This window comes from Bos taurus, chromosome 23 (genome assembly GCF_002263795.3).
Source record: "Bos taurus isolate L1 Dominette 01449 registration number 42190680 breed Hereford chromosome 23, ARS-UCD2.0, whole genome shotgun sequence".
NCBI lineage: Eukaryota > Metazoa > Chordata > Mammalia > Artiodactyla > Bovidae > Bos > Bos taurus.
This window is the reverse complement of record NC_037350.1, coordinates 22542225-22556113: the sequence shown is the minus strand read 5'-3', so window position 1 is coordinate 22556113 and position 13889 is coordinate 22542225. Positions and strand designations below refer to the sequence as shown.

Below are 13889 nucleotides of genomic sequence, written 5' to 3'. Positions count from 1 at the left end.
CATTGAAAATGACTAACAAACTGCATTCTCCATCATCTCTCATCTAGTGGAGAACAGATTAATACCATTGATCAACCAAGAACACCAAATGGTCAGATGATAAAACTGAATTATCAATGATTGCTTCCACCCACCAATGGGGAATCACTTAGTGGCTGTGATGAATGAGAAATAAAAATGAAAACACAGAATCGAAGAGAGGAGGGGAAAAAGAGTAAACGAGGGTCATAGGCTTTAAAACTTCAATTGTCATTTGGAATTCACTTTAGGGGCAAAGAAAACCATGCCTGTAGTTAAGAATCCCAGTAAGGACTCTTCTGCATCAGTGCACTTTACCAAACTAACAGGTAAATCCATGGGTATCTTGGGGTCGTCTCTAAAAGAAAATCTACATTGATGTTTGATTCCTGTATGGTCAAGTTTACCGCTGCTAAGTCTACCCTCACAGATTGAGCTTCCCAGTGAGCGTCTGTAGTGCTGTTTCACTCTTTTAAATATAAGCTGACAGTCATAGATCAGCAAATATTTTGAGCATAAGAATAAAAGATATCAAAGCCAACAAACAAGGAAAGTCATTATAAAGTCAAAAGAGCCAATTCAGCTTACAGGTTTTTAAAAAGGGAGAAAAAAAATGATTTTGCATATTATACAAATATGTTCATTGTGCTATCTTATCCACCCCTACCAGAAGCAGCTATCAAATGATTTACTCAACAAACAAATGCAGAGATTTCCAAATGAAGACTAAATGGTTAAGAAAGCAAGTGAGAACAAAGAAGTAGGTAGGATCACCTTTTGAGGGAAGTGATTTGTTAACTAATAATATGAAATATATCCCCAAAGCTATATAGAATTGCTGAGGAATTCTGGATTTGATAGTGTATTCAGTACTTTCACAAATATTTGACATTATTGAAATATAGCACATTAGAGATTTACTTCAGGCATTTCTATTGTTCATCCTAACAGAGAATCTAAATACTTAAAATAAGTCACAAATTATTTGCTTCTAGAAGTTAGAGGCCATATTTTCATTCATATTCTAAATTTAAGATCTAGAAGTACTGAATAGTATGCTATATAACCCATGTAGGATAGTTCTCCATTTCCCAGGGTTAGAGGAGGCTGATGAAAGAGAGGCAATTGGGGAAGTAAATAGGAGTGATGTGTTATGCTACCTCCAGTTCGGTGAGTTATCTTCTCTGGCTACACATCTAGAGAGAAAGATTAATCTTCCTACTAACTATTGAGAAGCTGGGGAGCCCACCTCTGCATTCAAATATTTTGTGCACCAATAATATACAAAACTTAGGGATTTACTTATGGAGGCTTAAGGAGTTTTGTTTCTTTTTTGCATTTTTGAATTTAACATTTTCTAATTTCTCTACCTCTCTCTTTCTTTTTTCCTGATTCTCTAAGTGACCTGTATTTTTCTTCTGCTGTCTTGTCTTTAAGTATTTCCTACCCAATATTCCTTGAAAATAATTGTATCCTCTTGTTCTTTTTCCTTTTTTACTCTGCCAGTGCAAGCCTCTTAATGCTGAATATAAAAGAAATCTTTCTCTCCCTGGACTTTTGTCAGGTCTGAAGTTAGGAGGGATAAATTCTGCTCCTGTAGGAAAGTGAAAAAGTGAAAGTGTTAGGTGCTCAGTCCTGTTCAACTCTTAACTCTTTGGGACTGCATGGGCTGTAGCTTGCCAGGCTCCTCTGTCCATGGAATTCTCTAGGCAAGAATACTGGAGTGGGTAGCCATTTCCTTCTCCAGGGGATCTTCCCAACTCAGGGATCGAATCCAGGTCTCCTACATTGAAGGCAGATTCTTTATTGTCTGAGCCACCAGGGAAGCTCCAGGGAAGCACCAAGAAAGCTCCCATAGGAAGATGATGACATTCTCAATGTTAATCTAACCCCATGCATTCTTAGTTCACCTTAATTCAATTCTCTGATGTCTCCTTAAAATGAAGACTTCACAAACTCTCACCTGGAGTATAAAACAATGAAGAAGAACTGATGGAGAATAATAAGAGACATAGTGGAAAAGAAAAATTTCACCTAACATTTGCTAAAAATATCAAGGAAAACTGTATTTAAGACTATTGCAGTAAGGGTCAAGACTATATTGCAAGAGAAAAGAAAGATTGGACTCAATTCTGTTAAAACAAAAGACAGAGGATTTTAAATGCCGGTGTGAACTAATGGAAAAGTACTAGAGGACATGAGGGGGTAGGTCAGTCAATGTGATTAGTAATTTACAACAGTGTGTTTACTAATTGTTGCTTATTGAAATTGGGCATCTATCCTCCCACAGGGACCCATAGGCAGTGGCTCTACTTTCCTTGATGGTTACATTTCAAAGTATGGTTCCAAGGTATTTGAGAAAGAGATTCCTGGGTTCTAAAGGTTTCACAGTGAAAGAGGAGAAAAAGAATTTACAATTGCAAGTTTTCTAAAGTAAATGCTCTAATAAAAGGGAACATGTCTTGCTTTGTGTGAGAGCAGATATAAGCACAGTTATAAGAATATAAAAAAGGAAAAAAAAAGAATATAAAAAAGGAATGGCAACCCATTCAGTACTCTTGCCTGGAGAATTCCACGGACAGAAGAGCTGAGCAGGCTACAGTCCACGGGATCGTGAAGACTTGGACACGACTGTGCAACTAACTTTCCAAAAGGAATGATAAAAGAAAATAAGATGTTATCTACCCAAGAACTGGAACAGAAAAGGAGGCTTCTTGAGCAGAGAACATCAATCATTAACCTAATTCAAACATGGGACACCAAGTCTAATTTTTTTGTTATGTTTTTCTAACCATTACTTTGCTAACAAAGGTCCATCTAGTCAAGGCTATGGTTTTTCCAGCGGTCATGTATGGATGTGAGAGTTGGACTGTGAAAAAGGCTGAGCGCCAAAGAATTGATGCTTTTGAACTGTGGTGTGGAGAAGACTCTTGAGAGTCCCTTGGACTTCAAGGAGATCCAACCAGTCCATTCTGAAGATCAGCCCTGGCATTTCTTTGGAAGGAATGATGCTAAAGCTGAAACCCGAGTACTTTAGCCACCTCATGCGAAGAGCTGACTCATTGGAAAAGACTCTGATGCTGGGAGGGATTAGGGGCAGGAGGAGAAGGGGACGACAGAGGATGAGATGGCTGGATGGCATCACTGACTTGATGGACATGAGTCTGAGTGAACTCCGGGAGATGGTGATGGACAAGGAAGGCCTGGCGTGCTGCGATTCATGGGGTTGCAAAGAGTCAGACACGACTGAGTGACTGAACTGACTGAACCATGAAATATATAGTTTTGTAGTTTATTCATTATATATTTCATGAATGTGGGCACATCTAACAAACTGAGCAGTACTAAATTGAGTTACCAGCACTCCAGATTTTTCAGTCCAGTGTTTCATCACAGATTTATTCCTTTGTGCAAACGGCCTGTCTAGTCTGTTCAAGTTATTATTGAATCCATTGTATGGTATTGATGACCAGTTTATGAATTAGCAAGAAATATCACTCTCACTAAAAATATGTCAGGAAGAAATGGCTTTTTTATTTTTGTTTCATTATATTTAACTGTTTTAAAATTATTGTGCTTTCTGAAATTTTTGATAGCCAATCATTAAGTAAACAATTGATGTTTTTAAATTTTTTAAGATGCATATGTTTTAACAAACGATGTGCTTGCTTATAAACATATTAGTCTTCATCTATCTCCCAAAGATTTTCTGTGATAAATCCAATTCTATTCTGTTCTATCATTTTGCTATATCATATGTTAGACCAATGTGTCTCGATTTTCTGTTTTAGAAAAAAAAAAAACGTCATGGCAGATTATTTCATACTATGTTAAGAAGCTTAAACAGAAAAAGGACAATGTATGAAAATAAGAAAGATATGAATGAAGCAGCCAACTGGCATCCATACATGGGACTCATATGCAAATCAAGTTATTCTGTGCTTTCCAACACGTCCCAAATTCTTTTAAAACCATATTTTAAGCTGGATAGCAACTCTTTATGAAGACATCAGTGACAAAAATACAGACAGCATTGTGTTGGGTAGAGCAATGCCAGGAGTTGACAGGACCAACAGATAAAACCAAAGCAATTAAGTTTCCATAAACACTTGACTTGGTGTTGAATCAACACTCTTCTTTCTAAACAGCAGTGTAGCAAGACATAAATGACAAATCATACATTTCCAATCTATAAACCATGCTGGTTTGATGAAGTCACAGAATTCTTTTTCTGGCTTTTCTTTTTACCATGTGAAAGAAAAAAAAATGCTCAATAATTTGTGAGTTTTACTTCAGAGATGTGAATTTCTCCATCTACAAAATATTAGAAGAATTATAGAAAAGCTTTGGCATGTTTCCAGCTTACTACCATCCATCTCCAGCAACAACAACAAATTCTTATGGCTAGAGGTGAGCAAATTTTGAATGACATTTAGTCATCCTTTCTCACAAACTGTTTTCCAGGTGTTCATTATCAACTCTTTGGCAAAGTCAGAGAACGCTGTCTCTGTTCTTTTTTATTTCATTTCCCCTACCTCAACACATAACACAAAATAATTCAAGACTATACACTATCTACCTTATCTCCCTTACTTTGTTCCCTTGTAGATATTCAACTGAACTTGTTCAGGAAAGAGCTAAGGAATATATATTTATTAAACAATAATGTTTTCTTTCTTCCAAAGAAGAAAGTGATAATAAACTTCCAATATAAATGAAAGTGTATAATATATAGACAGACTTCCATTTACATAATACTATATAGAGACTTCAATATAAGTGGCAAGATGTTCAGGTAAACAAACATTTTCCAAGTTTTCAGAACAATAAAACAAAAGCATCTGATTATACCTAGTTTCAGAGTGATTTTCTACACTCACATATAATTTCTGTCTGTGTAGCAATGTCCTTCTTTGCTTTAAAAGTCTTATGTATTTGTCCTTATCTAGCTCATATGGAGTATTTAATACTTTAGTATTTAATATTTCCAGACATTTCAAGGCAGTTAATCCATGTCATGTCTGATAAATGACATGGACATTTTTTATTAGACAAAATTTTATTAGAACGCTCTCATATTGTAGGTAGCTTTCCTGTTGTACAAGATGTTCCTTAGGAAAATTGATTGCTTCTCTTTTCATTCCCAGAATTTCAAATTGTCTGGCATTTATAGTGTAGTTGCCATGAATGCATTGTATGTACTTTATACCAGGTGATAGATTGCAAACTTCAGGAAATTGTGAGCAGTTTATGTATTTGATTATTCTAGGTTTCTTTATGTCTAGAGGAAGGCATGGCACATATTAACGTCTTAGTAAATATTTAAATAAATATTTATTTACTAAGATGCAAGCATGCAAAGAAAGCCTGTAAGTTGCTTCTCTTTTCTGGGCCGTGAGGTCGTTTTGAGTGTCCTGCTATCTATAGTGGCTCCACTAAATCATGCAGTTAATCTCTGCAGTTTGTTCCAAGTGTGGCAGTTTAAGACTGGTGAGTTTCATAGATGACGTTATCTGGATTACAAACGAGAAACGCATCCACATTTGTGACTTGTAGTCTTCACAGGCTCTAGATTAGTTCTGATTATTATGTGTCCATGCCACTTGTCTACTGTAAATTTCTGACTCTCTTGTAAACATTTTCACTGAGCTGACTTTCTCATAGAGCAAATCTCTCATGTGGAATACTGTGTAAAGGCAAGAATATACTGTGCAGCCAAATATCTGTTTCTCATCATAACACTGACAAACTCTGTGAGCTGGGGTAAGTTATGTATGTCTTTAAGTGTCGGTTTAATTACCTGACAAGTGAGATTAATGATACATGACTACTTAATAGCATTGTCATAATGTTAAATAAGAGATTCTGTACAGCCTTATCTTAACAACATTTATCGTAATATAAATGTTAGTTGGAGAACAGACTTGTGATTGCTAAAGAGGAAGGGGAGTGGGGGAAGTATAGAGACGAAGTTTGGTGTGAAAAGATGCAACTAGTACATATAGAATGAATAAACAACAAGAGCCTATTGTTAGCACTGGGAGCTATATTCAATATCCTGTGATAAATTATCATGGAAAAAAATATAAAAAATAATGTACATATATATATAACTGAATCACTTTGCTGTATAAACAGAAACCAACACATTGTAAATTAGCTATACTTCAATTAAAAAGTTTTAAAAAATATAGTATAACCACTTTGGGGAAAAGAAAATTAAGTATTAGTTATTTCCATGCTTTTAATAAACTTAGACATACTATACAAGTGTAATATTACTTATTCAGATCATTCTCCAGAATTTCTTGTAGCAAGACTAAGAAGAAATCAATTTTCATGTAGGGCCAAATACCACGTGGTTATACACATCTTAAAGCGCCAAGGCAGGCATCTTTTATTTCAGGAACTATGTGACACGGCTTCCAAAGGAACCAGCCCGTCATAAGGCAGTGGCCCTCTGGCTCTTTTATAACTGAAGGCAGGCTAGTTTCAGATTTTACCTGAGGAGTAAACAGGCATGGATTTAAAACAGTTAAACCATAAAACACATTCACAGTTTATGCAATCCTGTTTACATATCCCATTATATTACACTGGTCCATTTATCTAGGGTGGTGCCCTTGGTGGGATTCCTAGTTGTCTCAGTGGTAAAGAATCTGCCTGCCAATGCAGGAGGTAAAAGAGATGCAGGTTCAATCACTGGGTTGGGAAGATCCACTGGAGAAGGAAATGGCAACCCATTTCCCAGACTAAGAGAAAAGATTTACAGTACGTATATTTGACAAATACTTTATATTAAGAATATGTAGAGAATTCTTACAAATCAATAAGAAAAATGCAGTCAACCTAATTATAACAGAGTGAAAAGTCTGACAGACACTTCACAAAAGATAACATGGAAGTGGCTGACAGTTATATAAAAATGTGTTCCATATCATTAGTAAGTAGACAAATACAAATTAAAAACCGTGATGAAACATAAACATAATGAGTATTTTTTTTAAAAAAGAATACCAAGTATGGGTGAGGATATGAAGCTGGTAGAAGCATAAAAGTACATATTTCTACAACCCCTTTGGAAAAATATTTGATAGTACTTGATGAAGGAAAACATATGTATATTGTATAATCCAATAATTCCATTTCTATGTCCCCAAAAAGTAAATAATAATATGTACCAAAAGGCATACAGAAAAGTGTCCATAGAAATTTTATTTGTAATAGCTCTAAACTGAAAACAAACCAAAGGTTAATTAATAATAAATAATTCTAATTCCTGCATACTACCCAGTTATTAGCAAAAATAAACTCCTTTACATGCAACATGGATGAATTTCATAGGCATAATATTAAGTGAAAATGTTTATATGCTAACAATATATATTCTGTCTATGTAAGATTATAAAGTTGATTGAATTATGGAAATCAGAATGATTCTTACTCTTGGGAGTTACTCGAAAGAATTAGGCACTTTCTTGAGTGCTGAAACTATTACATGTATATTACTTTTGGTGGTGGTTATTATTTTTAAATTCACAAATTCACTGAGGTAAAGAAGATAAAAAGGACTGGTGACCTAATTTGGTAGAGTTCATTCTTATGAACTCTTTGATTAAAGGAAGGAAGAGACACTTCTTGTAAGTACTTTCTGAGCAGGACATGGTCTAGCAATTTAATCCATATATGAGAATGAATTCCCAAGGGCATGCCAGAGGGCAGCACTTGGTTCTCCTTAGTGTTTTCCTTCATTTTTGATCTTTCCTCCTACCAAATTAAGTGACAAATAGCCAAGTTCTGTTTATTTGTTAATAAGACCTACAATCTGAAACAGAAATGTAGGGAAAATTAATTTTTTAAAGTGTATCAAGTTTCTAATATCAGAAGAGAGTTTAAAAGTTTGGGTTTAAAATTGTCTATTGCTTATGAAATAATTGTGTTAAGGAGGGACTGAAGCTAAAGTTAGTGAGGTGATATGTCAGCTGCTTCTGTAATACTTCTGTTCAGAAAAAACTGCCTTTACCTAAGTACAGGAAATGGAATTTCATAGTTAAAATGGCCTTGTTATACATAGATTTTCAGACCTCCAGTCAATAGAGAATCATTTAGATCACTCTGGAGGTTTGGCCCTGGTCCTGAAACTTTTCCTGTATTAATTCTCCAGTGGATAAGTCTCAGTGGGTCCTCAGAGTCTCTTACCCTAGGTCCACTTATTTTTTCCACCCCTACAACCTCTACTCAACCTCTGAGTCATGCTCTCCAGTTCTATTTATTTCTGCACATTGATCATTTTGCCAGAATCACTGCTTGCCAAAATCTCCGCCTGATGCCTGTTGCTTTCTAGTACCTTAACCCAAGCATCAGACTCTAAGGGCTACTCCAGAGCCCAAAATCAGTACATTCATAAAGATTTCAGGCCAACAAGGATACATGTATAATTACCTGAATCCAATCCTCATTCTAAAATTCTTACTATACCACTGATGCCCAAGTGTTAACCTTTATCTTTCTGTTTTGACTGTTTCTCCAAATGCATATTTGAATCTTAAGTAAAGGTAGCCTCCCATTTTCCTGGTACCCTTGATCTCTGAAAAGCCTTAAGTTGAATGCACACAGTCTACTTATTCATAGACCCAAGCCAAAACTTAGGCTCAAAATTTGCATATCCCTTTAGCTTAGTTGTCCCTAACATCAACCAAAGTTCTTTGGAGGAGCCCAACACGTTAAGGTAACAATAATCCCAGATGACACTGACTATCCCCTAAACAGTCTCAAGAGGTCATGATAAGCTTCTTTATAAGTTGTTTTCAGTTCTTGTACAGGATATAATATCTAGCATCAAATCATTAATTGTATCAAATTCCTTATGTGTCATTATAAAACAATGATTTTTTACCTACTTATGACAGAAGATACTATATCTGTATATAAAATATCCAGGTCCTATTTATCTACTTTCAATAATATGGGGGATACTGTATGTCTTCAAAAGCTATCTATCAGAATTATAACCCTTTTGTAAATTATGGCATGGCTTTCAAGTTTGGATTATAAAGTCCACCGAACAAATTGCAGCATTCCAAAAATAACAGTAGTAGTTAACGCTCAAGAGTTGGTTGTCTTTTGTACTTCTATGAATTTGAAAGCCATCTATGTCTCCAACATGTTGGATTTCATTCTAAGCAAAAACAAATTGATTTTCAGAGAATTTGTGGATTTATTGGTGTCAGAGCTAATAAGAGAACCAAGGACAAATCATTAGTATTTAAACTCCAGGATCAGTATGACTTTTATTATATCACATTTATTAATTAAAAGATTGTGTGTGTGTGTGTGTGTGTGCGTGTCTGAAATAGGCAATTATTTCAACTGTACAAAATATAATTTATTTAATAAATATTTATTGAGCACTTATTATGTATCAGGTTTACTTAGATTATTAATATTAGTTTTGTATCAGGTCAAAAGAAAAAAGTGCAAGATTTCAATCAATTTCAAATTCTGAAGCTCAAATCCTATGATAATTTATTAAAAATATCCTGAAAATAGCAGGGTATTTGTTTTAAAATATTTATAATAACATAACAGTACTTGTAGAGAAAAATATTAAAGCTTAAAATCAGACTTAGTCAAAATCTTAAGCTAATTACAGGTTATTCACATTATCAAAACAATGATAAGGAATATATAATAATAGAAATTCTGGGGGAAACAGGATACAATTTTTGTATGTATTATGGATATTATGGATAAATCTGAATATTGAATTTATACATAAAAAAAGACTTGAAAGACAAAATCTTAATTATCAATTCCAATTGTTTGGTGTGAAATAATTTTTTTGGTACTTCTTAAACTTTTATGACAGTTTTTTGAGGTACATGCTAGTATATATCTGCAAAATTATCATAACAATTAAGATAATGAACATTCACAACACCCCCCTAAAATTTTCCCCTAGAAAAAGATGTAGAGATATAGTGTAAGGGGCATAAATGCTAACTTGTGTGTATATATCAATGTACTATATAGTTCAGAAGATTTTTATCCTATTTTTTTCTTCAGTTAACTTGGAAAAAAAATTGCTTTATTGGATTGTTGAGAATTAAGTAACAGAAAAAGTTGTATATTTCATCTGTGTTACTGTGTATTTTAGGGTTTGAGGGTTTGTAACATTTTGGAGGCAGAAACAGAGGAAGGGAAAGAAAGATATGAGAAAATGCAGTAAAGGACAGATGGCTTATGTGTGTATGTTCCCTGAAAGAACTGATTTACAAATTCCTCTCATACAAACACGTTTGGCCATGTGTAGGGGAAGTTTAACAGCAATGGCAAACTTCATTGTCTGTATTATTCTGCACAAACCATCTAACGTGCTCTTTGAAAGTCTTCTTTAAAATGAGAACCAAACAGTTAGCCCCTTCTGCTTCCCGCTCAGCAGGATTGATTCAGAACTAAACTTGGAAGACTGTAAAAAGAAGGCATCAACCAAATTTAATAACCTATATTTATTAATATACTAGCATCAGCAAACTATATCAGACAGAAATAAAATAGAGAGTATATTCACTATGATTTGCTCCATTCACAGTGACAACCATTCTTGACAGAGTGATCAGACTTTACAGAATATCTCTAAATCATGTATGTAAATCATTTGCACGAACATCACACCCCCTTGCTATCAGCTCAGTTCAGTTCAGTCGCTCAGTTGTGTCCGACTCTTTGCGACCCCATGAACCGCAGCACACCAGGCCTCCCTGTCCATCACCAACTCCCGGAGTCCACCCAAACCCATGTCCATTGAGTCGGTGACGCCATCCAACCATCTCATCCTTTGTCGTCCCCTTCTCCTCCTGCCCTCAATCTTTCCCAGCATCAGGGTCTTCTCCAATGAGTCAGCTCTGCGCATCAGGTGGCCAAAGTATGCAATAGGCAATAGAAAATTCAAACCTAACCTTGCTGTATTTATATTAGTTTCCTGTTGCTACTGTAACAAATTCCTGTAAGCTCAGAATCTTAAAACAGTACACATTTACTATTTATATAGTCTGGAGCTCAGGAGTCCAAATGGGTCTCATTGAGCTAAAATCAAGATTCAGCAAGAAGAATTCAGGGGAGAATTCATGTCCTTGCCTTTGCCTACTTTGAACAGGTTGTCCATATTCTTTGGCTCATAGTCCTTCCCTCTGTCTTCAAAGTCAGTCGTGGCTAACTGAGCCTTCCTCATCATCCATCACTGATACTGCCTCTCTCTCTCACATATGCTTCCCAGGTGGCACCAGTGGTAAAGAACCCACCTGCTAATGCAGGAGGACATAAGAGACATGGGTTCAATCTCTGAGTGGGGAAGATCCCTGGAGGAGAGCATGGCAACTCACTCCAATATTGTTGCCTGGAGAATCCTATGGACAGAGGAGCCTGCTGCCTATAGTCCATAGGGTCACAGAGTTGGGCACAATTGAAGTGAATTAGCATTCTCCTGATTACATTGAATTCACATGAATAAGCCAGGACACTATCCTAACTCTAAAGTCAACTGATAAGCAATTTGAACTTTATCCGCTACCTTAATTCTCTTTTGTCACACAATGTAACATATTCAGAGACTCCAGGGATTAACATTAACTTCTGTTATTCTCCCAATCATAGTTCTCTCTTCCTCTCTTGGTACCAATGACTAGCATATTAAAACCTTGTTCGGATCCTGCAGGTCTCTTTTTGCAAAAAAATAAAAAATGCAGATGCATGTAGAAGTGTTTCACAAAAAGACTTATGACAAAACATTATCCCCACAAGTCGGCAACAGTCTAAAATTATGTTACTTTTCTTACAGGGATGACAATGAAATGCTTCTTGTTTCTGGCCATTGCTGCTGGCTGCCTGCCTGTTTTGATTATAAAAGTATGTGAGGATTGTATATTTTATGATTACTTTTGAGAGGAGGATAAGAGCTAACTCTGTGCTAGAACTTATTTTGTTGCAGGCACTATTGTGAGGATGCTATGCCCAGTTGGCAGCTAAAGTCCACAGGGTCGCAAAGAGTCAGACATGACTAAAGCAGCTGAGCACACAGAGGCACATGCCCGGTATTCACCTAGTTCTCACCATAGCTCTATTAGGCAAGTACTATTCTTAATCTCGTATTACAGAGAAAGAAACTAAACATAAGAGGTTAAGTCATGTGTCCAAGGTCAGATAACTTGGAAATGGCAGAGCCTGAAGGTAAATCTAAGCAGTTTTACTTCACAAGCCCATGCCTATGTCATTAAACTTCTCTGAATAATTTAAAAAGCTAAAAATGTAGAGTGGGAATTACTTCTTTACAACTGATCTATACATTTTCCATGACAAAGTGGGGAAAATATTGTTTTTTAGTTTTTATCCAGAAAAGGTAAGTATTTCATCAATATCCCAACTGAGCTTTCTGATTTATGACTATAACAAGAATTTAACACATCCAAATTAAATATAAAATGAAAAGTGCCAGGACTTTCATCAAAGTCCAGTGGTTTGGAGTCCACATTTCCACTGCAGGGGGCTTTGGTTCTGTCCCTGTCTGGAAATTAAGATCCCACAAGCCTTGCATCACAACCAAAAATAAAAAAAGAAATATGCCAACAGCAAGGAGAGAAATGTGAGGAGCTGTTAGCAATGGAGTCAATATATGATGCTTGAATCTCACTTAAAAACAAGAGTTTCAACATTCACAGAACAGAAATGAAACATTTAATGGTATATAAGAGGAAATAAATTCTGAGTATTTTACAAGTCATTCAATAATATGTACCTATAAAAAATCTCAGTGATATAAGGAAAATATTACATTGCAATGTACTGAAAATATTTTTTATGATGAACTGGTTAATAGCTTTGGTATAGAACATGAGTGGTTTTTATAATTTCACATGCTAGATAAAGTCAAAAGTGGAAAAAAGTGAAAGCCGCTTAATTCAATAAATGAAAGAAAATCCACATACATGAGATTACTGGGGTGCTGATGTGGATCTTATCACTCACACTTCTTTCCCCATGAGAAGTCAGATGGAGCTCTTGCCTGATACCCAAAAATCCTCTGGTAAGTTAAAAGTATTTCATTTTGAAGTGATCATCAGATACAGGCTGCAACCTTTATGGTAGAAAACTAAAAAGCCTCAGAAGAGAAGTTTAAGAGACTAAAGTTCAAGAGCCCAGGATATGAGATGGTTGAGTCATCCATGTGAATGCTGATGTCACTCCTGTTGACTGCAGAATTTGGGGTAGACAAGATGAATTGTTTCAGGAGACCCAATTTCTATCAATGAGAGGAATTCACAGGAAAATCACTATAGGAAAGTAAATGTTCAGAGGTGAGATAGCTAGAGCTAAATGACATGAATTTCACTGAAGCAGCATATTTTAAGAGGAGCAGGGAGAATTATCATATGGAACTTAAGGAAATTCTTGTGGGTTCCCAGTTCAGTTCAGTCCAGTCACTCAGTCGTGTCCAACTCTTTGTACTGCAGCCCGCCCAGCTTCTGTGTCCATCACCAACTCCAAGAGCTTGCTCAAACTCATGCCCATCAAGTCAATGATGCCATCTGACCAGCTCATCCTCTGTCATCCCCTTCTCCTTCTGCCTTCAATCTTTCCCAGCATCAGGGTCTTTTTGAATGAGTCAGTTCTTCTCATCAGGTGCCCAAAATATTGGAGCTTCAGCTTCAGTTCTTCCAATTGAAAGGTTGTTGCTGAGCCGTGAAAGACACAGGGATTCTTGGCCTCCGGAGGAGAAGAATTCAATCCAGGGCCAGTGACAAGGCTCGATCACTCAGAGCTTTTGTGTAATCAAGTTTTATTAAAGTAAAAAAGAGAAAGAGAAAGCTTCTGACATA

The 13889-nt window shown here is 35.9% G+C and overlaps 1 protein-coding gene across 2 annotated transcripts in view; it reads left to right on the top strand.

The window, feature by feature from the left end:
- The first annotated feature begins 240 nt into the window (after window positions 1–240).
- The window catches only part of CRISP1 (cysteine rich secretory protein 1), a 28421-nt gene continuing 14772 nt past the window's right edge, over window positions 241–13889 (top strand). Inside the window, exons 1-2 of one of the 2 annotated variants that reach the window (XM_024983726.2) lie at window positions 241–347; window positions 11855–11922. In XM_024983726.2, coding sequence (XP_024839494.1) covers window positions 284–347; window positions 11855–11922 — 132 coding nt within the window. In that variant the 5' untranslated portion in view covers window positions 241–283. Of the gene's footprint in view, window positions 348–11854; window positions 11923–13889 lie in introns of those variants that run through there. The other variant, NM_001206259.1, reaches the window with a different exon arrangement.